General features: G+C 33.7%; 3 protein-coding genes across 7 annotated transcripts in view; 1 reads left to right on the top strand and 2 right to left on the bottom strand.

Moving 5' to 3' along the window:
• LOC123712851 (atypical protein kinase C) overlaps positions 1-19,502 on the bottom strand; it is a 174,883-nt gene extending 155,381 nt beyond the window's left edge. For 2 of the 4 annotated variants that reach the window (XM_045666174.1, XM_045666173.1), the window contains exon 1: positions 7,675-7,779. Coding sequence is in view for 3 of the 4 variants with exons in the window: in XM_045666173.1 (XP_045522129.1) it covers positions 7,675-7,713 (39 nt within the window). In the remaining variant the exon portion in view is untranslated. Of the gene's footprint in view, positions 1-7,674; positions 7,780-18,232; positions 18,354-18,567; positions 18,739-19,184; positions 19,219-19,415 lie in introns of those variants that run through there. The other 2 variants (XM_045666176.1, XM_045666175.1) reach the window with 2 other exon arrangements.
• A 310-nt stretch (positions 19,503-19,812) lies between these two features.
• Positions 19,813-24,097, top strand: LOC123713702 (F-actin-capping protein subunit beta). The gene is made up of 6 exons (XM_045667521.1): positions 19,813-19,947; positions 20,069-20,453; positions 20,643-20,842; positions 21,460-21,571; positions 22,807-22,950; positions 23,700-24,097. Exons 1-5 carry the CDS (start codon positions 19,945-19,947, stop codon positions 22,935-22,937), a joined length of 831 nt encoding a protein of 276 aa, XP_045523477.1. The 5' UTR covers positions 19,813-19,944; the 3' UTR covers positions 22,938-22,950; positions 23,700-24,097.
• A 1,899-nt stretch (positions 24,098-25,996) lies between these two features.
• Positions 25,997-27,628, bottom strand: part of LOC123713683 (frizzled-4-like) — a 34,481-nt gene continuing 32,849 nt past the window's right edge. For both annotated transcript variants that reach the window (XM_045667484.1, XM_045667486.1), the window contains exon 3: positions 25,997-27,043. In XM_045667484.1, coding sequence (XP_045523440.1) covers positions 26,400-27,043 — 644 coding nt within the window. In that variant the 3' untranslated portion in view covers positions 25,997-26,399. The remainder of the gene's footprint in view (positions 27,044-27,628) is intronic.

Raw genomic sequence — 27,628 nt, 5'->3', positions numbered from 1 at the left:
CGCCAACTTTAGATGTTGTTACTTGTTAGAATAGCGTGTGAAGGAAAACGGTGTTTCTATAAATAAATGGAAAATTTAGTTTCTAGATTAATATGAATATTAAACATAATTAGGCACAAAATGTTTACGCGCGTTACTATGTGAAATTGGTTTAATTCAATTGAAATTTATTGTTCATTTAAAACGGCTTATGGGAAATTTAATCAACAATTCCATTGTATTCTTATTACATAGAAATACTAGGAATTAAAGTTATTTAAATCGAATAAAGATTTCTTGCATGTATTAGTCTAATTACGTATTAAAGTATTTATCCATCTCTTTTTATCACATGGTTGACAGACAGAGAAAATAGGCAACAATAGATAAATGATATTATTATGTGAGCTACTAACATAGGTTAGGTTATATTTAAAAAAAAATTATCCGCAACCACAACCTAAACCATTAAACTTTTTTTGCTGGAATTAAATGTAACAAAAAAACTCGTTATTCAACAATAGAGATTATAGTAAATGGTCCAGCGAGTTTGCATATGAGTCACCAACAGATCAAGGTCAGGTGGATGGCCTAGTAAGGTCTCGAGGCATTTGCAACACCTCTTGCAGTACGCTATACAATAATCAAAACGTAATAATTCCGTTTAAGTTGACTAAATCATTTTTAGGGACATATACCAAATTTTAACTAAACTAGTATAAGTAACTTTTCTGCTTTTGCTACACATTAATCTCCTCTAAGTATATTTTTAAAATCACAGTATTTAATATTGACATATATTGTTTTTGACATATGACATACGTTATTCTTGACTCAGTATAATTCAAGAGAATAATATATAGATATCTTTTATATAGTAGGCAAACGTGGAAGAGGCTGATCTGATGTTAAGTGATACCGCCGACCCTGGACACTCTCAATGAGAGAGAACTCGCGTTTCCGGCCTTTTAAAAAATTGGTACGCTCTTTTCCTAATGAAAACCATGAATTTGAATTTCAGGACAAGGTAATACCACTTCTATAGGGTGGACGAGTATATAGACCACAACTTTGACAACAATTATAAATAACTTATTATTATGATATTATGAAAATTAACATAACATTTGCATGCCTATTTTTATATGTCTGACTATGAGAATACTACTTTCTTTGCAAATAAACGAATTATTAACAAGCTGGTTCCACATAGCGGTGGTTCGCGGCAAAAACTCTCAGTTACGTTAAGTATATAAATACCAAGGTAGAAAGTATGGATAATAAACTATGCTTAGCTTATTTGTTGGTAACTACCAACTCAAGACATACGGCTATGTAATTTCCGTATGTCAAGTACTAATTCCTTTTGATATCAAATTTTAAATTGCTTAAAATATATCGCTATTTCGATCAAGGTGTTATGTTGTATAGAAATATATTTAGGAATAATAATGTTATTGAGCTAACTAATTTTGTAACACAATCTACGAAAAAGCTTCTTCTACAAAACTTGTACTGTTAAAATGTCGAAAATAAATAATTACGTGATGAATAAAATCTGTTAGAATTAATTTAAATTACTTTTCAAGTAAATACCAATACCAATCTCTGCTTACCATCAAAGCTCCAGTAGATTTCTTAAGATTCTACAGGTTTAAATCCTTATAATCTCAGGAATCCAAGTACAATTTTCTAGTTCAAATAACGAGCAATTTCCTGAATAAATAGCTTCGGTGATATCAAACCGATTTCACTTTTAAACAAGTTAAGCTCCGGTCATTTCATAATATACTAAACTTTTCTAATGGACTAAAACATTTCACGCTAAACATCTAACACATGAAAGTGTTATACGACATGTTTTTGTGTTTTGATATAACTATAATATAATCATGTGCTAATATTTGGTCAGCTAAACGTTTGTTATTTTAGTATTCAATATGTTAAGCATGGTGTCAATAGATGCCTTACAATTTTCATGTAATCCAGAAACTTGGCGATTGATAAAGTGGTGGAGATTTTCTTGCCAGTTCTTTTAGCCCGCTCATCGAATTTAAATTTAGAACTTTTTAATTAATATTGACGTTCATGAGTGTATCGAAATGAATTTTAATTTGACTTATTGGTGACAACTCGCGGTGCATTTGTGCTCCTAACATATAACAGTTTCGACAGATTTAGATGTAAGCTTATAATATATAAAAGGCGAGTTATTCAAATATTCATATACGTAAAATCTAAATAATATAAAAAAAATGCATTTGAATGATACAGACCATACTTGGTCTTCTAAAGTTCATATGCTGTTCATGCCCCACAGGAATTTTTGAAGTGAAACTTCTTTATCGGCGTTGGAATATAAATACCGTCACATTTTTGGGTTACGTATCACATTTTTCCGTTACGCGCCATGTTTTCCTTGTCCCTACTGTTGATTCGAAGAGAATAGAAGCCATTAATAACAAAAATATGTACCTAATAACGATAACAATTATAGTAATAATTCCATTACAATTAATGAAAATCTGTAATAATCTTAGTAGTAATGAGGTAAAATGAAATAATTGCATTATTTGTATCCATGTGTATGATAAATGTCTTTTGTTAAACTTATCTAATTTAACTTTATTTAACCAATTTCTGTAAAGCTGTATAGTAGATCATTGTTCGAAAAATAAGGTCATATAGAAGTTTCACCTCTTACGTGTGTACACTAGTACACATCTGATTTATTTCCTAACATACCAACTAAGACCGATCTGTTCCCAACCTATTTATCTAAATATGGATCTTCTGAAATAAAGTAAATATTCATTAAAGTGCATAGTATTCATTACGGATTAAATAAACTAAACAAGTGAATCACGATCTAAGCTACCCGGAAGTGGATTGAAACAATTACACTGCATGTTTACATTCACAGCTGTCTCTCAGTATACAGGCTTATCTATACACGTGATAACACACATACAAGTACTAATCTAGTCTAAAAAAATAATTTCGTTCAAGTACAAAATCAATTTTTAAGTATTCACAATTATCTTATACATTATAAAATACCTATTCAACATTGCTAAATTTATTTATATTATTTACAATTGTGTGGGAATGTGCATTGTATGTGTAATTGTATGTATCCATTTTAGGTAGATTTTTTTTTTAAATATGCGCTTAATAAAGATTTAGTCGAGACTCGCGTATCTGTACAATAAGGAGTATTGTACAGATTTACAATCTATATATATATATAAAATTCTCGTGTCACATGCATATTCAGTAAGTCGGAGAATCGACTACTATCTATCTTTCAAACCCCTAAGTGATAGGGGTGTCCACCCCAAAAAAATATTTTTTATGGTTCAGCATACAAAAACACACATCCTTAATTGTCACCCCTCTACGATCAACCCCTATTTTCTATTATAGTAGATAGGTTTTTAAACTAAAAAACTGTTTCCTGGAAATAATATACATGGCAAAGCGTTTGCCGGGTCAGCTAGTAAAATATATTAGTGAGCATAGTATGTAACATTTGCAACGGCTCAGTATGTCGAGTTCTGTATTTGAGTACTTTTATTATTTAATAAAGTTGAATATTTTAAGTAATGCCTGTGCACAGGTGCCGCTTCCGGAAACATGGACTGCAAAGCTTCTGTTCAGTTTGTAATTTAATACAAATAAAGAGCGGACCGTATCTCCCTTCTTTCTGGTTTCTTCTTTTATTCCATAGTAATTTTGTTTGATGATATGATATTTTAAAATAGTACCGAGAGCTTTTTACGCGGGCTTTTTCTTTGTCGATGAGTAGGAATGTCTGCGATACAAATTTAATCAAGTGGAATAAGTGATATCTCTGTATCTGTATCTTATAAAAAAAACAATGGCGCTAAAACCTTTTTAGGTCTGGGCCTCAGATTTCTGTATTTGTTTCATGATCATTTCTAATAGGCTAGTTAGTGCTGTACCTTCTGTGAGTAGGCAAATAGGTGATCAGCCTTCTGTGCCTGACGCACGCCGTCGACTTTTTGGGTCTAAGGCAAGCCGGTTTCCTCACGATGTTTTCCTTCACCGATCGACCTAATGTTAAATGCGCACATAGAAAGAAAATCCATTGGTGCACAGCACGCTGAAGCCACTAGGCCAACACTGCTCAATGTATCTGTATCTTATATTCCATAATAAACATAGATATATTTATTTTATTGAAAAATCCTATCCAAGCATCGCACGATTGGATATAATTTTTTTAAGATTTCGTAAATAAATAGTAGCCATTTCGAAAGAACTCAAATCGGTCCAGAGATAAACATACAAAAAATCTTTCGTCTACATTATATTAGTATATACATCCTAACTTTTAAGTAACTCTAGACGTAACACTATTTACTTCTTATCTTAGTATTATACATATACACGCGAATATTATATATCCCGAATAAAGGCGGGTGCTCGTAATATTGCGTGTTACTGTATACGGAAACGTTGACTATATTATATAAATATTCCGTAAAATAACCGTCATTACACGCGTCAGTTAATCACGCGTTTAGATAACGCACGTTTCCAATGTTTCGTAACTTAACTATTCGTACTACAACCCAACCATATAACATGTAAACTTCCCTTACCATATCCCGGGAAAAGCTGCCGAAAGCTTGATTGATAAGGACTTCAATTGTTTTCTAAATTGAACTATTATTTCTCTATTATACTTTATAATTCATTTGAAGTCTTCTGTGTTTTTTGCAGCTGAGTTTTACAATCCATCAGCTGCCCACTGAAGTATTTCCGAACCAATACAACTAAGGGTTCTTCAGGAAAGGAGCGTACCAATTTTTTAAAGGCCGGCAACGCATTCGCCTCTGACTTTGCGTGTCCATAGGCAGCGGTATCACGTAACATCAGGTGATCCTCCTGCCCCCTGTACTATCTATTTGTTTCCTAATAAAGAAACTTGTCTGTCAGATCAAGGCCCTAAAGATTTGTTCGGTAATCTTGCTTCAACCACAGGCTTCTTTACGATGTAACATGCCCAAAAAAAGCTTTAGCTTAGAAAGAACATAATAATTGTCATACTGAAAAACTTCCTTGACAATTGTATTAAGAATAAAAAACCATCATCATTTCTGTATTGTAATTCTTTCTTTCTAATATAGAAGTAAGTTTGTGCCTAACACACGTAAATTTTTTGGGTCTAAGGCATGCCGATATCCTTATAATGTTTTACTTCACCGTACGAGTCAGTGTCAAATGCGGACATAGATACAGTCCCAGGGATGAGAATCGCACGCTCAAGCCAACACTGCTCTTAGTATTGCCAAGCTACTTTAAAAAATTGTCACAAATTAAATAGTCTCTCAATGGATTGAGTTCAGTGACAATAGTAAATAGAGAACATTTTTTTTTCTCAGTTTTATAATTACAAAATCAAACTACCATATTATCAAAACATCCAATCAACAGGGAGCTTGAATGCCGCAATAGTAATAGAATGCCATTGCGAAAGATAACAACAAAGCAGCCTTTTTGCCAACATCTCTTGGGCATAATAGAACTATAGAAAATATTGATAAATTCCACGAGCGACTCAGACTTATAGAATGTATCATAATGTATCTACACATTGGTCGCATTTATCTAGATACTAAATTTAAATATTTTTATATTTTTAGCTCCAGTTTATATATCAGATATAGTGACACGCAGATAAATTAACACAAAACAAATATATATATATAGATATAAAAAAAATATTAGTGTTAATTTGAAGTCATTCAGTACGATTGATGTGAAAACTCGGGAAGCCTTGTGACCACATCACTGATATCAGTGAGACCATTACGGATTGGAACATGCATACGTAATGTTAGAAGTTAAATAATTTATATAATATATTCGTATGCCGTGTAGTTTTGATATTAACCTTGAAAAACAAGGTAATTTAAAATGCAATAGGTACAATTTATATGTAATATACAGCATTTCGAAGGTGAAATCATTAACTTATATATTATTAATAAAGACAACTAACAGAATTGGTTCGGAATACCACCGTCTCGACAACGCAGGAAAAAATGAACTACATACATCTATGTATGTACATCTACGTATGTAGTATATGTATGTAACCTCAGTTTCCGCACCTAGCCGCACAGTTCCTTAAGATGTTTATTAAGAAGACGGTGGCCCGTAATTGTCCCTAACATAATAAAGGCGTTGTAAAAATTGTGCATGTCTGCAATCTGTTCTTCGAAAATGTTGTAGCATAAACGACCTTAAAACAGTTCCGTGGTGAAATTTAGAGTGCATATGGGCCACTATTTTTATCGCTTTTCGCCGCGAAACCGGTTGCAAAAACCCGTGTTTTTTTGTATTTCTTAAAACTACACATTTTTCGTTTAATATATTTCTTATGGGTATGTTGGCGTCCCAATAAAATGCGAGGGCCTCTTTAATGCGGTCGTGTTGGTACTACCCAAGGTGGTATAGCTCACACGGTTCTCTGAATGGCAGAATACCTGGAGCGAGTCGATTCCCTGTATTTAGCCTGCACGCGTAAACGCATTTTCACCTTGTCATTAAAAATAGGTATCTCGGCACGTTAATAAGGATTAAATGGTAAAGTATAAACACATGCGATCACTTGAACAGTTGATGCCAACACAAGAGCGGTGTTGGCTTTGTGGCTTCAACATGCAACTCAACAGGACTCCCAGAATATGCACTTTCTGTCTTCCCACTCGTCCGGTGATGGAAAACAACATGAGGCAACCGGTATGCTCAAGTAGACGACGTGTGTCAGACACGAAACAGATACAGTTATCTGAGGACCAGACCCGGTTGGAGCGCCACTGGTTTTTAGCATGTGTGATTAAACAGTAATATTTAATTATCCATAAATTTGTAATAAAACAATACGGCGACTGACGTTTTCTAAATTTCAACCAAATTCTTTCGTCCGTGGGATTAGGAGGTACCTCGATAGCCCCCAAAACAAGTCTGATACAAGATAACTTTATAGTGTGTAAAAGCACCGTAACCCAAAGAAATACTAAATAATAATGATAGTATAGAAATAGCTCTCCTCTAGAACATCGGAATCACAAGATCCCAAACCCATGTCCTATAAAAACTATATATCATATTGTATATATGATGTTGATCTATTTAATTGGACTATATATCGATTTCCAGACATTAATAGATCTCGACCCAATCCACTGATTGTTCTCATATAAACGAGTTATGTTTACGGAACTTGCTAAGAAATGGAAAGTTATCGTTTACTTCACGATCTGTTATGAAGATTTTAATAACCTAAAATCGTTAGTATGCATACGAAATCATATGACTCGTTCGAGTAGTTTTATCCACTATAAATAGTACTATTGCAGTTAAATAAAAACAAGAGAAAATCAATGGATTACATATACAGTAGAAAGCGGCAAAACAATTGAACCGCGTCAAAACAAACAAACGACAACAAATATATTCCTTTTTACAATAAAAATTATACACTTTCACTCATCTGTGTTAAAATTACTATAAGCAATATCAACCAGCACATTCCATACGTAATTCATAACAAAACGATTCTCAAACAGATATAACGGATATTTATAACACTACAGATACATATGTATTAGTATAACAAAGTAAATTTTGATTTTATAATGTTTGTTTATGCAAAACCACCTCAGAATCTCCATGTTGAATGGGGGTCAACGATTCCATGATCACAAAAACAATTCACTGAACACGCGCGATCATTGCATCGAGAATTGACATTTACGCGAAAAACACGCGCGCGCGCAACGATTTTCACTCGGAGACTGGTTTATAAGCGGCAATTAGCGACCGCGGTTCATACACGAACAATGGCAGACTATGAAGTTTTAATACGTAACATATTAGTTGCTCACTTGGCTGATTTGATACAAATTGCCTTGATAGAGGGCACCTTTCCTCGACCATTAATTTATCCTTGCCTATGAGCAAAACAATAAAAATAAATAAACCTGTGTTGGTACAAAAGGGGGAACTTGTCTCGTACATTAATTTATCCTCGCATATGCTCTCTACGAGTAGAATAATAATAATAAATAAACCAATAGTTGATAAGATAAAATTTCTTGCTCTGTACATTTTCGTTATAAGTATTTTTATATCCAATAAATGCCGGTTTCCTCGCGATGTTTACCTTCTCTAGCAAGTGTTAATTATGCACACAGAAAAATCCGTGATTAATGTTAATAGATAAATTATCAACACAAATCCGATACAGATATATTGGCGATGGGTTTGCCGATACAACGATACTTTTCAAATTTCGCGCTTTAAAAAAGTAATATAAACATGTTTGATTTAGTTCGTTGCAAGCGAAGCACGGACTACCTATGCCCGGGGAATCCCAGTTTGCTGTCTCTCTCACCCACGTTTTCCATTTCTCCTAGACACTTTAGTTCGCTTTTAACTGCTATCGTGCGTAGTATTTTTTCGATACATATGGTATAAATAAAATAAAATGAGCGCAATGTTAGTCTAGTGGCTTTGGCGTGCGACTCTCATCCCTGAGGTCGTAGGTTCGATCCCCGGCTGTGCACCAATGGATTTTCTCTCTATTTGCGCATTTAACATTAGCTCGAACGGTGAAGGAAAACATCGTGAAACCGACTTGCCTTAAACCCAATCGACGGCGTGCATCAGGCACAGTAGGCTGATCACCTACTTGCCTATTAGTTTAACAAATGATCATGAAACAGATACAGAAATCTGAGGCCAAGACCTAAAAAGGTTGTAGCGCCATTGATTTATTTATTTATATCTATTAAATAAAATACAGAATTAAAAAATCTTATCAATATTAATTTTAATTACTAACAGTTATTTATTTTATTTTAATTTAATTATTGATGTTAGTTTTATACTTTAATATAATCTATAATTATATTCAAAGTTTGTGACTATTTATAAAAACCTTAACTAAACTTGAAATATTTTACCTTAATTTAATTTTAATTCAATAGGCATTGGTATCGGTATCGACAAAAAGGCGTATCGATGAATCCCTATTACCAATCATATCGCTTTAAATAAAAAGATTGTCCCTTTGCTTTTCTGTTTTGTAATTTATTTATTAGCACGACATAATCAGAAATACAATAAAAACTTTACGTTTTTTAGACTTAGTGCATATGAGACGAGTTATCAAATGCATCCGTTTCCAGTGAAAAGAGGCAATAACAGTTCGGCAAGAGTAATTTTTATAGCTCAATTGATAACAATGTCGTTACTGTTATTATATGGAGACCCAGTTAACCAAAACGGTAGTTTCCGTCCAAACAATGCTTTTGTTTGAATGTTTTTTTTTGTATTTATGCATTTCGCTTTATAAAAAGATTACCATAAGTTTTTTACTTTCATCATTTACGCGATATATTATATTTGTTCCTGTTTTTTTAAATGATTCAAGAGTAGTATGGTACAAATACGAAATATCTACTACGTATAGAAAGTACAGTAAAAAAGGATAAATGTGACGATTCTTAGCAGTGATACGCAATAACTTGGAATTCATACAGACTTTAATATGGTTAAAACAGTTCGTTCTTTTCGAGATCGGAGATATTATATCTTAGCTCAAGCTGATCTGAACCATGGCCTTCATAACGCAAATGTTTACACAGTATGCGAGCCAAACTGAACGATCTGTAGGTACGTTTTATGGTGAAGTAACTATTTTACGTTTCGATATACGGGGCTTTAACATTTTCAAAATAACACAATTCCCTCCATAGATATTAATGTTACTACTGTCAGGTTCTTACGCGTGCTAAGCATACAGTTGTGGCTGTCCATTCACATGAAAATAGAGTCTAATAAAATGTTTTGTCAAAAATGTGAAAGCAAGAGATTTGCAAGTTCCACGTCTGAGGTCAGAGCCATTCGTTACCAGAGCTACCCGCAGTATAATTACAGTTTCAATGCGTTTCAACTCCGCTTAATGGCCTTGAAAATAAGACCGTGAATGAGGTTTCGCCTCACTTTAGAATTACGTTTTATATGAAATTCGATATTATCTTGTCACTGGTTAACAGATTATACAAAAAAAAACTCTACAACCATTTAAAGTCTGGGTCTCAGATCTGTTTTCATCATTTGTTCTTTCTAAAAGGCAAGTAGGTGATCTGTCATTCCTGACACGCCGTCGACTTTCTGGGTCGAAACGGATTCCTTCAACGCGCGTGCGTGTGATGCACACATAAACATAAAGTCCATTGATGTCCATCCGGGAATCGAACCAACAAACGTAGGAGAGTCGCACGTTCATACCACTTGGCCAACACTGCTTATCATAATACTGTGGAATACAAATATATGACCTTGCTTACGAGTAAGTTATTCGTATTAGATTGTTTCGTCAATTCGATATCCAGAGACTGCTTAATCACCAACTAACGTTGAGGATAGTCGATGCAAAATTTTTGTTGGCATAACGATCCAGGCATGATAAATCAAAGGGGTAGGGTGATGGGGACAAGTGTTTGCCAGCTAAGACAAGAACAAAGGGCAAAGGTCGTATACAATTCTACGCATTCTTTCTTGAGCCGCATTCTTAACTTAGGACCACGTTCACCCAAAGCCTTGTACCTCGGCCACAACTAAGGTCGCCAGACTTGTTTGTGGTCGCCTCACTTCCATTTAACGTTGGGAGTCCAATCTACTGCATGTTTGTGAATGGTCTATCTCGACTTGCTCGGACTTTCACTTGTCTTGTTGTGTGTGGTGGTCCTTTCCTAGCGCCGTTATTGTAGTATTCATTAGAAATCTTCTCGGCCCAGAAGATTCCCAGGATCTGTCTCAGGCACCGTTTTACAAAGACCTGGTTTCGTTGGCTTTCCACATGTCGCTCTAGTAAAACACTCTTCACCTTGAAGCGACAAATTTAAATTACACTCCTGGTATATGTTTTTTCGATTGCCATATGGGGCGCAATTGTGCAAAGGTGGCTCTAGCCGAGAGGAAATAGAAATATCCTCATCAGTTCCAGTGGACTCTGACACGACAATTCCGAGGTGGGATCTGCACTAGTTTGATAGCCTCCCTTCAGTACACCAGTTCAGCATTTCCTTGGTTTTCCGCACAATTATTTGCGTCCCACTCCAGCTGATTTGCTCTCCAGATCATTCAGTTCGGCTTGTTTATCTACTGCAACTAAGTAAACATCTACGTTGTCAAGGTCATAGTTTAGATCAGCTTGAGCTAAGACTACCACTGTACCACCCTCAAAAAGAACGTATTGTGATAACCATATTAAAAGTCTGTATGACCTTGAATTACTATGATGCTGTTAAAACAACCGTATTAACCTATAGTAATAAAGCTCTCAGCTTAATGAACTAAAAAGCAATTTGTGTCAGCGAGTAAAAATATTAAAATTTCTAATACAGCGTCAGGCAACGTCGCTAAACGACAACGTAACACGCCCTGATTGAGCCAATTAATAACCGCTTCCTCGTAACACTGAATATCAACGCGATTTAAAATATTAACGCGATTTAAATTTAAAATATTAACCATTAAGTCAGCTCTGGTTGCTACTTTGTATGTGTGATATATACAAATTGTAACGCCTCTTCTTACAGTTTTAATAAATAAAAGCCCCTTTTAATACGTTATATGCGTAAAATACTGCGTTTAGGAGTTGCTTACTGATAGGGTTAGGGGACCCTCAGATCAGTCCTTAGGCGCTGGATTTTCACATACAGGAATCATATTCGGGATAAATCTCGTTTCTGAATCACCGAAGAGATTATAATGTTTGAAGTACCCTGAATTACATTTCAAGGCATTATCTTTAGGACTCGAATCCAGCTAGATCATATGCCATATTTGTTAACCATTATATTCATTGAATTTTATTAATAAAAATATACTATTTACTTTTAAGCTATTTACACGCTTAACCTAAGGTAATTAAAAATTATATAGATAGAAAACTACTAATTTTAAAAGTTTGATACCTATGTACTTTAATGCTGACATTTCCTTTGCTGTATTTCGATACTTATTCTAAGATTTATATAGTCATTATCTACTACAATAAAGCACTAAACGCCGTTGCTATGCCAGACATGTCAGAAGTAAAGGTCCTGGCGCCTAAACTAACGTAATCCTCTGAAAGCCAGGGCAGTAACTGAGTTTGGCGCATGGAACGTAATATAACTCCTGTCTCACAAAGGGCTATAGAATCGTACATAATAAAGTTAGTTACTAAAACAGCTCTTTACTTTGAGATATAAAATATTTTTCTAGTTGGAAGATTACAATCGTTAAAGATGCGTCTCTATTAAATCCTACTGTTATTAAAAACGCGTATGTTTGTAAGTATGAGTAAGATGTTTGTTACTCACGTAAAAACTATCAAATGAAATTTTAATGAAACTTTACAATAATATAGCCTATACATCAGAATAACATATAGGCTATAATTTATAAAGATATTGTGGGAATAGTCCAAAATATCAAGTAAGAAGGAAAATCTACCATCTAAGGGCTATTCTGGCGTGCACTGCCAAAACCGCTAGAGTTACACATATGTAATTATGATGGAAATGTTTATTTTAAATAGTTCTTTAAAAAACCCGCCACAGTATATATCTATATCTTATACGTAAGCCATTCTAGCCGAAATAATGAACCATAACTACAATAAAAAATTATAATATTTCAAAAGCACATTTGGTAATAAAATGATTTCGAAAATAGATACTGGTTCTTAGTAATCTAAATAAGATTTAAAATTTCTTAATCCAGTTGCTAAGATTGTTCAAAATTTAATTTAAATAGTAAATTCTTAACACTAAATATTACTATTGTCTTTTATTAACATAGCTTTTACACATTTAAAGAAAACACTTTTTTACCGGATTGAAGCTATGTATTTTATCGACTATAAGATGAAGAGTTTCATGAACTGTTTTCACTAAATATTCGTTTCATGACGTTATATCTCGTATTCAAGTTTCTCACCAACAAGACTTAAAAATCTTAGTCAAAGTTTACGTTAACTACGGTCTAACCAATTGCAACTTATAAAGATTCTACCCTCATATAGTTTAACAAACAATAAACATCTATTGACAAACAACTTCACCAATTTGTTAATGACACCGTTTCAGATACAGGCTAGGCCTAGTTTAGTGACCCAAGTGCTCATAGAAGTATATTAAGTATAAGTTTAACCAAAATGAATATTGTATCTCAACTATTCGTTGCCTATTGTATGTTTACAACCTTTTAGTATGTATGTACAAAATGCAATTGTTTTTGTGTCAAATAAAGTGATTTTTTTTCTATATAAATGAAAATGAATAGCATGTATGCTGCTAAGCGCTAAAGTTGAAGATGGCTGGGCTATTTAGCACTTTATACGCGATTTATATTCCGGAAAGCGAACAGACTGTATGGGGTTGCATAGAAAAATGTTCCACTATTAAAAAGGTAAGCTAAGTAAAAAATCATATTAAGGGGAAACGAAGTACGTGGGGACAGCTAGTGCTATTATAATGACACAATGTTCAGAAACTCCAAATATAATAATCGTTATAAATTTTACGATTTTTTTTTAAATTCTTAAATGTTTTATACGGATTATTAATCCATCTATGAGCAGTGTTGGTCTCGTGGCCTCATCGCGCGTCTCTCTTCCCTGATGTCGTAGGTTCGATCCCCGACTGTGCACCAATGGCTATATTTTCTATATGCGCATTTAACATTAGCTTGAACGGTGAAGGAAAACTTCGTGAGGAAACCGGCTTGCCTTAGACCCGAAAAGTCGAAGGCGTGTGTCAGGCACGGAAGGCAGATACTTGACTATTAATTTAACAAATAATCATGAAACAGATATAGAAATCTGAGACCAAGACCTAAAAAGGTTGTAGTGCCATTGATTTATTTTATTAATCCATCCAAAGTCATTCTTCTAATCTACATAATATTCATTTATAGACATTGAAGACGAACTTTCGAAGACTACTTATATCCTCTAGCACAAACGATTACAGTTATATCGAGTAAACTATACGAATACGTTCACGATGGGCGCAGAGTTACACATTTGGTAACTCATCATTTCTTTATACGATATATTACTTCTTAATACGCCGCCCAAATTTACGCTAAAGGTGCTGGAGCCAAGTAAATAACTGTTTTAGCTCACCTATTGCAATAACGCCTAGTGCACGCTCAAACTACACAAAGCTTAACTAGGTAACATGAAAATCCCCAGAATGGCACGAGTTCCCGACGAACCTTCAAGTCCTGTCCTTCAATTTTCTGGGAGTAAATATGTTTTCTATTTACATTTCACTACTTTTTAACTATAGATGTAATAATAAAATCACATTTGCCTGGTATATAATACGCACTCTAGTATAATAAGGTTTTCGAAGTAATTAGTTCACTCATGCATTAAAATCTAACAAAAATAATATATAAAAGTTTGTAAACAGACTATATAATGTTAATTAAATACACAGCTTAAAGCTCAATAAAACCTATTATGCAATTTAATTAGGCTCCGTCCATGGAGGCTCACACTGACTCGAGTACGTTGTTGGTCTTTTAAGAACTATTTTTTTAATGGCCTTAAGTCCTATAAGTTCGGAAACATATAACGCGGAAATAATCGGCGGTAAATAAATCTAGATCTTTTCCACTGATCCTTGGAGCCGACTATAATCAATGATTTAATTTAAAATAAATAGTTCAATTTAAGTGACGATAAATTAAAATAATATATCCATTAACTGCGCATTATTTACAGGATGTGCCGTGGTGAGGCGACGATGACTCTCGGAAAACTAAGCTATTGCACATCCGCCTCGTTACATAGTAATAAATCTTTATAACCCGCGTGTGTTTATATAATACATCAGAGATTAGATAGATAGACACATTTAAATGACAACAACTCTTGTCAATGAAAATAAAAGAAAAAATGTTATTATGCTTAGTGCATATCAGGTATCTTACTATTTCTACCTAACGCCGAAGTTAGTATAAACTTTAGATGAACTACCGTCATAAAATTTAATTTCAAAAAGGAAATCATAAGTCAGATATCAAGTGAATACAGCTGAATGTAATGTGGCACTTGAAAAGCAGAGCAAAATTACACCAAGATACATTAATTAGCAAAGTTGCCGTCATCTTCTCGTAGTTTCCGTCCTGATTAAATCTCTTTACGGTCCCGCATACAATTTACAACTCTATATTATTGTAAATCACACTCCATAAACACATCAAAACGTGATGAAAACGAAAATAATTATATCTCTGATCCTTCCAATAAAATACTTTGAAAGCCATCACCATTCGGCGACTGAAAAACAATTAACGAACAAGCAGGGCGTATTAACGAACACCAAACAAGGGCTCACACGAGCAACGGATTCAATTAACACAAATAGGATTTCAAATCGGCTTTCATAACGCGAACAAAGTTAATTAAAATATCCCTAATTACGCAGCGACAGCGGCAATCGTCGCACGAGCAAACTCGGCCCACAGCGGGCGCCAAAGTGTTCCGCAATGTTTGTACATTATTAGAGCAAGTTTCTCCGCCCCTGTTTGCATACAAGTTTGGTACGCTCCCGTTTTATTTACTCTCGGTTGGAACGCGCCAACTTTACAACGTCGAATCCCGACGGTACTACCTATATGCCGCGATCGAACCCGTATGCAATATCCTGTTGGAAATGGCTTAGTGCAAATGTAGAGACAATAGGTATTTACAAAGCTGGAGGCAATCAAGTTTCGTCATACCAGATAAGAGTAAAACAATCAGCGTCAAAACGAAGTTATTAGGCAGTGAATCTACATCGGACGTGACTTGATGTACGCATGATTGGTAAAAAAAAAGCGGGAACTTCGTCGCTAGAATACCAATCCCAATATGGAAATGGCGGTCGAGCGGATTCGCAATGCGGGTAGATAAGGATTTTATAGCGAAAATCTACATTCGGATGGGTAAACAGCTGAAAATAGATGTTTCCATGTTAAATTTTCCGATAATACGGGAATGGTTATCTCGTATTGGGAATAATATAGTTAAGGTATGCTATCTTTGCAACAAAATATTTATAAAGTTAAATAATGTTTATAAGTTTTAATTTCTTTGCTTTGTTCGATTAGTTTTGTCTAAGTAATTTTATGTCTTATGTTTTGCACTTATTGCGCTCACTTTATCTAATTAAGGTTTTTTCTCAAAGTGGTTGCCTAAAAGAGAACGTTCCAATGCGGTAAGGCCGTCAGTTGGGCTCCTTTATTAAATTATTTAATCTGTACTGTATTTCTGTATTACTGCAACGAAGTGTAAATAACTAAATAAAAATAATGTTATAAAAAATACTTTAATGAGTTTAACACTTAACTATTAGTAAATGCCTTTCGATATTTTTTTATGTAATAGGAGGCAAACGGGCAGGAGGCTCACCTGATGTAAAGTGATACCGCCGCCCGGACACTCACATTGCCAGAAGTGCGTTGCCGGCCTTTTACTTACTCAAAGAATACTGAAGCGTAATTTTCCTCTTTGGCTGAATATACAAGAATCATAAAATCATTTTTGCAGTTCTTAAGTAAATAAATCTTTAAACTTTCGTGCGGTCAGAAGTGGTAATTTATGGGAATTTATTCCTTAATTCCAATATTTCAAGGCAGACATCTCAACTGGTGCTGAAAACTTTGGCAGTCAAATAAATTATTCATTTATGTTAATACATAGTATGAAATCAAAATCACAATTTCGACTGTATTTTATCAAAATCGTTGTTATAATTTCATTTTGAATAGTATAAATGAATCACTGCCTAATTTTGTCCCTAATTTACATTAGTAAGTTTTTGCCAAGACTTTACTGAACCTATTTTTTACTAGACTAAGTCTAAGCGACTCAAAATTTTAATTTAGTTTAGTTAGTTTTGTAAAGGTATTATCAATTATACTATATAAAAGAAATACTTTTCACTATATAAGATATTCATATATACTTTAAAAGAACTACATGCCATACCTATAGTACAACTTGTACCTTGTAATTTTTAAAAAAATATATTAAATAAATTAAACAATTATTTACTCCATATAGTGACATAAGTTACTAAGTCACTTTTTATCAGTGAAACTTTTTGTGAATATATCCAATGTGATAATTTTATGTTATTTTTTTTTGTTATATACTTTTAGAGATGTATTTGTTTTGTTTCCTAAATGAATAAATATAAATAAATAAGATGTTGCCCTCACCAACACAGCATTTTCTAATACAAGTATAGTTCTTAATTCATAATATTATACAAAAACAAACGCATTTGCACCTTCATATTTTTTTTATTAATCATACAATCAGTCTTTGCGACTATAAGTAGATACGTTAAGTGCTTCTTGACGTGTCAGGCGCTAATCCTAGCAGACCCTGCCTATTCTTATTTAAACTCGTCTTTTGGGTTGTCCTGGTCAAAAATGTCTCGCCACTTTTTTTGTCGTCGAGTAGTTTCTGGTATAGTTAGCTATCCTGATAGCTGACAGGGGTGCTTTTGAAGTCTTAGTTTGTAGTTATACCCATGTGTGATTATTTCCTCTTTTACCATAGGCATATTAAGAAATTCATGGACTTCTGTTTTGGAGAACCATGGGGTGTTTGATATTTGCTTGAGTATGTAATTTTGAGCTCTTTGTATTATTATTATATTTGAGGCACTAGCAGATCCTCCCTAGCTGTATTCCATATGTCCATATTGGTTTTAGAATGTTTTTTTATAAAAGCAACTTATTGTCAATGGATAGTTTTGAAATTCGTCCCATTAGCCAGTAGAGACCCTTGTATTTGTGGTTAATTTTGTCTTGTTTTGTTTAAATAACTTTTATATTTGACTATTCATATTTTATTTTTTAACTTCCAAATAGTTTATGTTTAATTTAGTCAGTAAGAAAATTTAAAATTAAGAGTAATGTTGTCATTGCAGTTAAAGTAATTAACTCAAATAGTAGAACACATTACTTGTACATACATACAACTCACATAATTAGTATAAATCACATAATTGTCTTTGTTACAAACTAAAAGCTTGTTTTCACATTTTTGTTTAATTATCTGTAATCTGAACTTCTAGATAATGGTAATACATGCTACAGGACATTACAATTTATTCTGTTATGCCTAGAATAAGTTTCTTAAGTTATGACTTACCATGAACAGTGAGCTCCGAATCCCGATTCAGCTCATACAAACGCAATGCCTCGTCTAACTCCAGCTGTGTTGAGATTGTGCATGGATCACCTTCTTCATCCACCCACTTCATTGTAAACACCTGAAAATAGAACATGATACATAATAACATCTTAAACTTGTTAAAATATCCATATGCAGCTGGAATTTAAGCATAAAATTTGTGTATTGAATTATTGTTTAAATATAACTAGATACACCAAATATAGTTATTTAAGCATAGTATACAATGTTTAAAAATTGTATTTAGGCAATATGTATGTTAAAAATGGTACAATTTATACTTGTTGGCATACCTGATCTGGTGTAAAACGACAGATGGCAATCATCTCTTGAGTGAACTCTTCGAGAGTAATATTGTGATTGATGTATGTGATCATTACATCACCACTATACACTGTCTTCACCCGCACATCGTTGGCATGGTTATCCTGCCCAACCAACTGTGTTGGCATCTTTGGAGATTTCTGAAATTTAAAAAAAGACTATAAATACAGCATTGACTGTGATTGGAGATTATCACTGTATCACTTCAAAATCAATATTCTTTCCTATGTCCCAGATTTTTATAAGTATTGTAAGGAAACTTTTGTAGTATTATATTCTCCTGTATAGCACATATTTAACTTTATATAACACAATGAAAATTCTTTTTCATATAAGAGATATTTACAAGACACACAGGAAAGAGATGCATTCCAATGTTTAGCACAATATTAGATTAAATGTGATGAAAAGATAATTTACTTTACTTAGCAAAATATACTACAAAACTAATATATTTTATACATCACGTAAACCGTATGAATGTCTAAGTATTTTAATTAGAAAACCCTGACGAGTCCTAAGGTTTCATTGAATAACCTAGGATTGGCCAATTATAGACATACAATATTTAATCATTATGCTTTACTGTTGATATCATTTTGGGCGGTGAAGTCAAATGATTTGCATCCCGTTTGGTCAAGTTTTATAGCCACTGAGGTGTAATATAGCGGATAACATTCCCGTAACATGAATCACAGTTATGTGAACAAAGATAACATTAACGTGCCTTTAATACGGGACAAACGAAGCAGGAATAACTTTTTCAGCTACTTTGACTAGTTTTTATTTAATGCTAATTATAATTTTAATACAGTACCTATTTTTCGAAAAGTATCAACAAATTATAAAAGTTTGACACAACAACAATAAATTAACTTTTGAGATTTGGCAGCTCTCTGCAAACATTTATTTGAAATGACTGACAATTAACCTTCACTCTGGATTTTTGCAAAAGGCGGTAAAAACATTTTTTATCTTAAATAGCTATTTTAACTAATAAACAGTATCAATATCAAGAAACAGCTGTTAACAAAGTAACCCACGTAATAATGACAACCATTACTTCTTTAAATATTTAAATTCTTTTTCATTACCAAACATTGACTCTGTGTACGTGTTTTTTTCAATTTATTATCTGTGTAATTAGCGAGTATTAGTGAAGAAATATTCAATTATCAAATGTAAAAATATGGTGTAGTGATAGTTGACACTTGACAGTTCCGTAATCAATGGTTGGTTGGTCGCCCAGTGCACTCCCAAAACTACTAAATTGCTATCTTTAAACCAAATTCTAAAATTTTATATTATTTGTCATAATTAGTTATTGTATATAAAGATATTTAAACATGGTAAGGTATACATTTAGTCATTTTTATTCGCTATCTAATTATGACCGTACAAAGTTGTTGTGGTGACTAATGCTTATATATGAGATTATTTTATGTTATTGTCGAATATTTTTCCTTTCAGACGGAGCAGCAAATGGATTGTGCTCTAGATTTGATGCGGAGACTGCCGCCTCAACAGATTGAAAAGAATTTGACCGATTTGATCGACCTAGTTCCAAGCTTGTGTGAGGATTTGTTATCATCCGTGGACCAACCCTTAAAGATAGCACAGGACCGTAGCAATGGAAAAGATTATTTACTTTGTGATTATAATCGAGACGGGGATTCATACAGATCACCGTGGTCCAATACATATGATCCACCACTTGAAGATGGGTCAATGCCCTCTGAGAGATTAAGAAAGTTAGAAATAGAAGCTAATCATGCTTTTGACCAATACAGAGAAATGTATTTTGAGGGTGGTGTAAGTTCTGTGTATTTGTGGGACATGGATCATGGATTTGCTGGTGTGTATTTTTGTGTAGATTAAATTATTATTCAAATAGCTTGTTTTTTTCAAATGGTACAGTAGAAAGAAATTGGAAGTATTATAGCATATTTTTGTTTGTAAACAAATTAAAGTTAAAAAAAAATATATGTTATAATTCTTGTCAACAATAATAATATACTACAAATTACATCATATTTATTTACAGGTGTGATATTAATAAAGAAGGCCGGTGATGGCTCTCAAAAGATCAAGGGTTGCTGGGACTCAATCCATGTTGTGGAGGTGTTAGAGAAAAGTTCAGGACGTAATGCTCATTATAAATTGACATCAACTGCCATGCTATGGCTGCAAACCAATAAAGAAGGCAGTGGGACTATGAATCTTGGGGGAAGTCTAACTAGACAGGTATAAATTCTCTATCTATTCTGACATGCACATTAAAAAAATTAATATTCTCAGGTTCTTATAACTATATGTTACTCTCCTCTTATAGATGCTTTTTCGAAGCCCATCATTTAGGGCAATTCATTTAGGATCTTCACCATTAAGTTGTGGAACACTCACCTCAACTCCATACAATTGGCTACCTCCCTAACCTCTTTTAGTCTTCTACATAAACACTTCTTAACCATATCCTATCTTGTCAGGCTCAATTGTGACTTCGTAACAATGGAGCCAGGGGCTTTTGTAATTCATATATTTTTTTATTCCTGTAAATCATTCATGGTTAGATTGGTTTTTATTTTAGTTTTAGTTTGGTAATTCTATAATTTATATATACACTTTACTCTTAATATTTTTTTTTGAAGATGAATCAATAGCCGCTATCTAATTTAATAGCATAATTTTACTTGTCTCAATTTTTAGATTGTCCCTTTTCATAAAATCTAATGTATTTCAAATTTGTTAGTAAGACAAAAACACTACATTTAAAACAAACTTTATTAGCAAATCTGAGATTGTTTTTAAATATCATATTATAACATATTATTTAGTGTTTTAATTTTATTAAATATTTGTAGGCTGAGCAAGATACTGCCGTTAGTGACGTGACACCACATATTGCCAACATTGGTAGAATGGTAGAAGACATGGAGAACAAAATACGCAACACACTGAATGATATTTATTTTGGTGAGTATACCTTAACACCTGGCCTGGCTCCTTTGCTGATGTAGATGTAGAATAACTTTCATATAGATTTTCTATAATAAAGTCTATGGGTAAACAATGAAACAAACAAGTAAAATGCCAAAATAATAACTGTCATGGAATTCGTGATTGCCTCAATGCTAAATTACCTTTTTTGTTGACAACACTTTCACATATATTGTTTATGAGAATAAGTGAAATTATGCCTCGGAAATATGAATTAAATTCGCTAGGTGCTTGTTGTAATGACCCCTATGCTAGTTATTGTTTCACCAAACTAAGATAATTTGTCCTGCTGTTATTTTAATATTGTCTTCAGTAGATGGGGGGCTACTTTCATTGCCTCTCTTTGGCACCATGCTATATTTCTCTGTTTTGCATTTTAATTTGTTTTTAAATTGTAATTTTATTAAATTAATTTTTTTTTAACTGACTACATTGCATCCTACATTATTGTTTTGAAAAAAATATATTAATACATGTTAGATGAGACTTTAAAGCCAAGGTATACAAGAAATTATTTTATCTTCTTATTTCTGCATGGTCTTATTGTGCCTACCTTTCCATATTCTTATGTTACCAACAAATAAATATCTTCTATATTTGTTTGTTTTGGTCTCAGTGTTAACCTAGCCGCTAAATTTGCAACCCGCAACTCTGGTCATTCTTTTAGTTATTTTGTCTCTCACACAGAGAAGAAAAATATTGTGAGGAAAAGGCATGCCTTTTATCCAAAACTCAATAGTGTGTGTGCCTGATCACCTACTTACCTAGTAAGAATGAACAGATTATCGATATATATCGGAAAACTTCGTGCAAGGTTTTTTTAAAGATTTTTTAAAAGGTCGAACTAGAGTCCTGCCTATTGTTGGATCACTTTTCTATTTTTTGAGGTTATTGTGACAAGACTATTGTTGGCCTAGAGGCTTGAGCGTGTGCCTATCAGAGGTCGTCCGTCTTTGGGTAATTAAAAACCGCTTGTACCATGAAAGAAAACACTGCGGCAAAAGCAGCATGCCTTAGGAGCTAATCGGCTACATATATACACAAAAGGCTGATCGGCTACTTGCCTAGAAATCTGAAGCCACAACCTAGAGATTATAGCCCCACTTGTATTTTGAAGATTGTGAATATCAGTGAATAATTTTGTGTACCTTGCAATAAATTTAGTTTCATTAAATCCTGTTAATAGTATATACATTTAATTTGATTTTCAGGTAAAACGAAAGATATAGTAAACGGTTTGCGTTCAACTGTACCAGCTAATGTGGCTCGGCAGAAAGCCGCCCTGCAACACGATCTTGCTGAAGCTCTACTTCAACGACGTCAATTGACACGTGCTGACTGAGACGAAGTTGAAAGTGAGTTATCCTAGCATCCATTTTTTTTATTTTTGACTGGAATGGATCTGCATTATTAAAATAACAAAATGTGTGCGTGTGCTATGTAAGAAGTGAAACTTCATTATGACCTTATTTTTCGAAAAATGATCTACTATATGCAACATTACAGAAATTGGTTAAATAAATTAGATAAAGTTTAACAAAAGGCTTTTATTATCATAGACATGCATACAAATAATACAATGTTTTCTTTTACCTTATTACTACTAAGATTATTATAAAATTTCATTGATTGTAATATAATTATAACTATAATTGCTATCGTTATTATTCGCTTACATTCTCGTCGAATCAACCGTAGTAGGGACAAGAAAAATATGGCGCGTAACGGAAAATGTGACGCGTATGCGAAAAATGTGACCTTTTTTTTATCCCAACGCCGATTAAGAAGTTTCACTTCAATAAAATTCTATTGATTCCTTACATTTTCAATGGTGTAAATCAAGGCCAGGAGTCGACTAGGACTATGGCATACGAGTCTTAGCTTGCGCTAAAACTTTTTTAATGTAGCAGGAGGCTTGCCGGCCTTTCAAGAATTGGTACGATCTTTTCTTGAAGGACCCTAAGTCGAATCGGAAATACTGATTTGCTGCTCTCGGCCCATTTTGTAATCAACTTTAAAACCGAAGAAGGTTTTAAATCCCAATTTTATTCTAACGATGATAAAAATGACGACCGACTTATGATGGAAAATTTTAATTTTTCAGAAGATTTTGGGTGAAATCTAACAACGATCTTAGAAGATGGAAATATTACTAATTATTAGTGAACTATATAGATTTAAATAATTAAGTATTAAAATTATTAAATTTAGGCATCCAGGAAGGTGCTTTCAGATTAAACTAACATTCAGGCATAGAACTCCTATGTAAATAACACAAATTAGTTTTTTATGTACTCGATTTATTACTTCAAAGATTGAACATTTGCATTTCTTCATTTTATTGATGGTCTGATTTTATCCATATTTTCAACTGTATTTTTTATATTTTATAGCTAAGTTATTCCCTACCCTGCTTGTATCTTTATCTATACTGTCAAAGCATTTGTAATCTTATTGCAATAGATTTAATTGGCCTCTCTAAATAAAGATATATTTATCTGAGCTGTTATTTTATTCAAAATATAGAATACATTTAAATATGTAGTCTATCCTGGTAGACAACCTTTAATAAAGTTATTATGAAATATCGCGTTGCAACATTTCTGTTATTCAATCTCAATTATAGATATCGGCAAACATCTTGAACAAATGTCATTGCCTGCGCAGAAGCGATTTTTAGGTATCACTGGTGTGCGGCGGCGGGAGAGTCACGTGTCGATCGCGTGATTGGTGAATCAGTTGACGTTTGTTTCCCGCGCTGTGTACGCTGCGCAAACTTTCCCCCACTCCCTAGTTTAATACTAAAGAAGTTAGAGCAACTTCAGGAGCAGACCTCGCCGCAGACGCTCGTCATGTTTTTTTTGTTTGGAGGATTTGGGTAATGGTCAAAGCACGGTCATTGTTCAGAAACGACATCCAAAATTAAAATAGGCATTCTGATCGCTAACCTTCGAAAGGAAAAATCGCACTATAGAGTATAGAATCTAAATCAAGTATCATATTAATTACTGTCAGTGTTCCAACATAACAAACATAGTAATTCAGCATAGACTAATAGACTTCAAATGTTAACCTGTCATTTACGAAATAAAAATAAATATCTAAAATTTCATTTACAAATCTGCTATTATGATCTCGGCGACTTATCTCTGTTAAAGTATTAAGACACAAGTATACTTCACAAGACTAGAGGCAGGACTGTCTGTTTTAATTCTATAAAATCACTGGGATGTCCATACGCCAACTTTGAACTTAGCTACCATTGAAAATAAAAAAAATCTTATTAAACCCTTATTCAAATAGATTTTTTTTTGGCAGACAAAATAAAATTGGGGAGAAATGGGGGTTTTGCAATTTATTTCCCACTATCCGACACTGCTCTCAATTTCACACATTCTTACTTAAAAATTTTAAAACCCCCCTGTTTTTTTTATAAATTACTTGAACGTGCGTGAAGAAAAGTATAAAATTATTAGAAACAATGTTTTAATATAAAATTAACTTAAATTAAATATAATAGTACATTATATCATTGAGGTGGAACATTGTGGAATCTTTATACAGATGTTAAGTTATATACATAGGTTCCTATATTAGGTAATAGAACAAACATTATTCTTTGTATATCGAGAAATTTCCGTATTTTGTGCAGTGCAGGAACAGACAATGGGAAAATATTTCCATCTTAGGCAGTATACACATCACCTCCTAGGGTTTCGTGGTGTAAATAAAAAATAAAGTCGTCGACCTTGAATTTAGATTATCAGATTTATAGCCAAACTAAAAAAAACATGGCTGATAAAGCTAAAACATGCAAATACAGGGGACTAGGGTACGACTATGATTTGGCCCATTCGGTGTCGAGACCCTTTGTTCGTGGGGTCCTAGCTTAATTTTATAAGGCTTTAAAGGACAAAGTAATAGTCTAGCTATTCAAATGGGGAACGCTGCCAGTATCTTCAGAACCTTGCCTAAGGGGACTCCTTTTAATAATATATTTTATAAGGCTTTTACTTAGGGTTTCAAAGAATGTTAGTTTTACCTCGCTTAATTAATGTTATTTTAAATAAATAATAAAACAAATATCATATGTCACCAATTTAATTACAAAATAGTTTCATCCCTTATTTAAATATATATTTACATGCTTAGATATATCTTATATCTATGGTACAACTGTACAAAGGTGGGCTTATTAGCTATATAAATTTTCTCCATTACATCTTAGTTTATTAAATAATACTAAAAGATTTAAAAACACATTAGGTAGTTAAATAATTTGTTTATTTATTGTTCTATTGCTATACCAGTGAAATATAATACATTTGTATATTTTAGTTTTACCAAAAATACTTTTCTACTTAAATTTTTTTTATTAATTAAATAGGAAACGTTCTTGGCAAGATGTATATATTATGGAAACACAAAAATAAATTGAATTAACAATAATTAAGTACAATATATTTACAAATATCTGAATATGTTAAGGCAGTGAGCGAGGTTAGGTTAGGTTTTTTATACACTCAAAACTTATCCAGTCTTTATTAGTGGCAAGATTTACTTACAATTATTATACACAAATACATTCGTAAGCTATTACTACATTCTACAACTTAAACGCTATAAGTTGCTAATGGCACTCCAATAACAGCACAAACAATTCTTTCTGGCCCGGTAAACTAAAAGTTAACAGACTATAACAGAACAACTGTGAATTACATTAGGTTGTAGCACCATCCTATTGATCATAGTTAAAATGCTATTGATCGCTGTAAATTTTTAATCATAAGTATCTTTTAAGTTGTCATAGAATAGTTTCACCCGCAGAGTAGTGGTAATGCCTTGGTTTTCGATACGACTGCTGCTGTGGGGGTCTATACGTCGCATATTTATGTGAATGCCGGTTGAGTGTGTGCGGGTGGCCAGCATAACAATGCATAGAAAGTGGGGCAGGCGGAGGTCCAACAGGGGACTTCGCAATCACGGGTTTTCGAGGACTACTGATCCTCCGCCACAACGCCTTGAGACGCGGTGTGGCAATCCAAACGGCAACCATCACTCCCAGGACTTGCGTAGCGAATATTCTAAATAGGAACACCCAGAGAGCTGGTCGGGGCTGCGTTGAGGGTTCGCTTGACGGGACAGGTCCAGTGAGCCAATCATCTCTCCAAGCATACTCGTAAATCCACGTTGCCAATATACATGCGGAGGGAACTGCGTACAGAGCAGTAAACGCTCCTAACCGCAGGATACTTTGGTCTGTGTGGGGTTGTGGGTGACTTGGTGCATTCAGCAACGGCCCTGGGACTGGCGCTGGCGTCGGACGCCGGAGAACTGTCCTCAGTCCTGAAGCCAAGAACACGGAGCCGAGTAGCAGGCAAATCGCTTCAGGGATAATAACTAAGGCGAGCAGAGACTTGCTAGACTGGTTCCCAACAAAACATGTACCTGTAAAAGAAAGAATGTGTTAAAAATAAGGTCAAAATACTTTGAACAGTTTTAGCGGATACGGATTCTTCTCTCGAGTTGAATAACATTCCGATTTCCAATAAAGCAGCTCTCAAAGCGAACACCTACACAAACACACGGCGAGAAAAAGGCTGTATTAATAAGGCAGTGGTTAAAAGGGACGATTTAAAATTGAAATACGAGCGAGCAGAGAGGAAAGGTGTCGTATTTAACGGCTCGAATAATGGCCGCGCATTTCTTTAGACGCTATGGATAATGGATGTGGTAATAATAAAACGAAATAAACAATATACTCGCAGCATGATTGAAACTGCAATATGCCTGAGAATCAGACGGAAAGGGCAGGGGAAAAAATTAAGGACAAAATCGCTGTTAATATTTAAAAGACAGGCTGTTAATAAAAAAGGACAGAGACGTTCACATCAAACATAGACTATAGAAAACCGATCAAAGTTTTTTTTCTCCTCTATACAGAGATAAAATTTTAGGTTGCATATATATTATATTTATATAAAATTTCGTCCAAAGCAAGACTGTTTGCGGGAACATCAACATTTATCAATG

The sequence above is a fragment of the Pieris brassicae genome, chromosome 8 (assembly GCF_905147105.1).
Source record: "Pieris brassicae chromosome 8, ilPieBrab1.1, whole genome shotgun sequence".
Classification (NCBI taxonomy): domain Eukaryota; kingdom Metazoa; phylum Arthropoda; class Insecta; order Lepidoptera; family Pieridae; genus Pieris; species Pieris brassicae.
The sequence above is the reverse complement of the archived record's forward strand: the minus strand, read 5'-3'. Positions and strand labels throughout refer to the sequence as shown.

What these genes read in the sequence shown, in the direction of transcription:
- LOC123713702 (XM_045667521.1), top strand. An exon ending in CATGGATCATGGATTTGCTG is followed by an intron (nt 20,454 to 20,642) that starts GTGTGTATTTTT and finishes ATTTATTTACAG; the next exon opens with GTGTGATATTAATAAAGAAG. An exon ending in GGGGAAGTCTAACTAGACAG is followed by an intron (nt 20,843 to 21,459) that starts GTATAAATTCTC and finishes AAATATTTGTAG; the next exon opens with GCTGAGCAAGATACTGCCGT.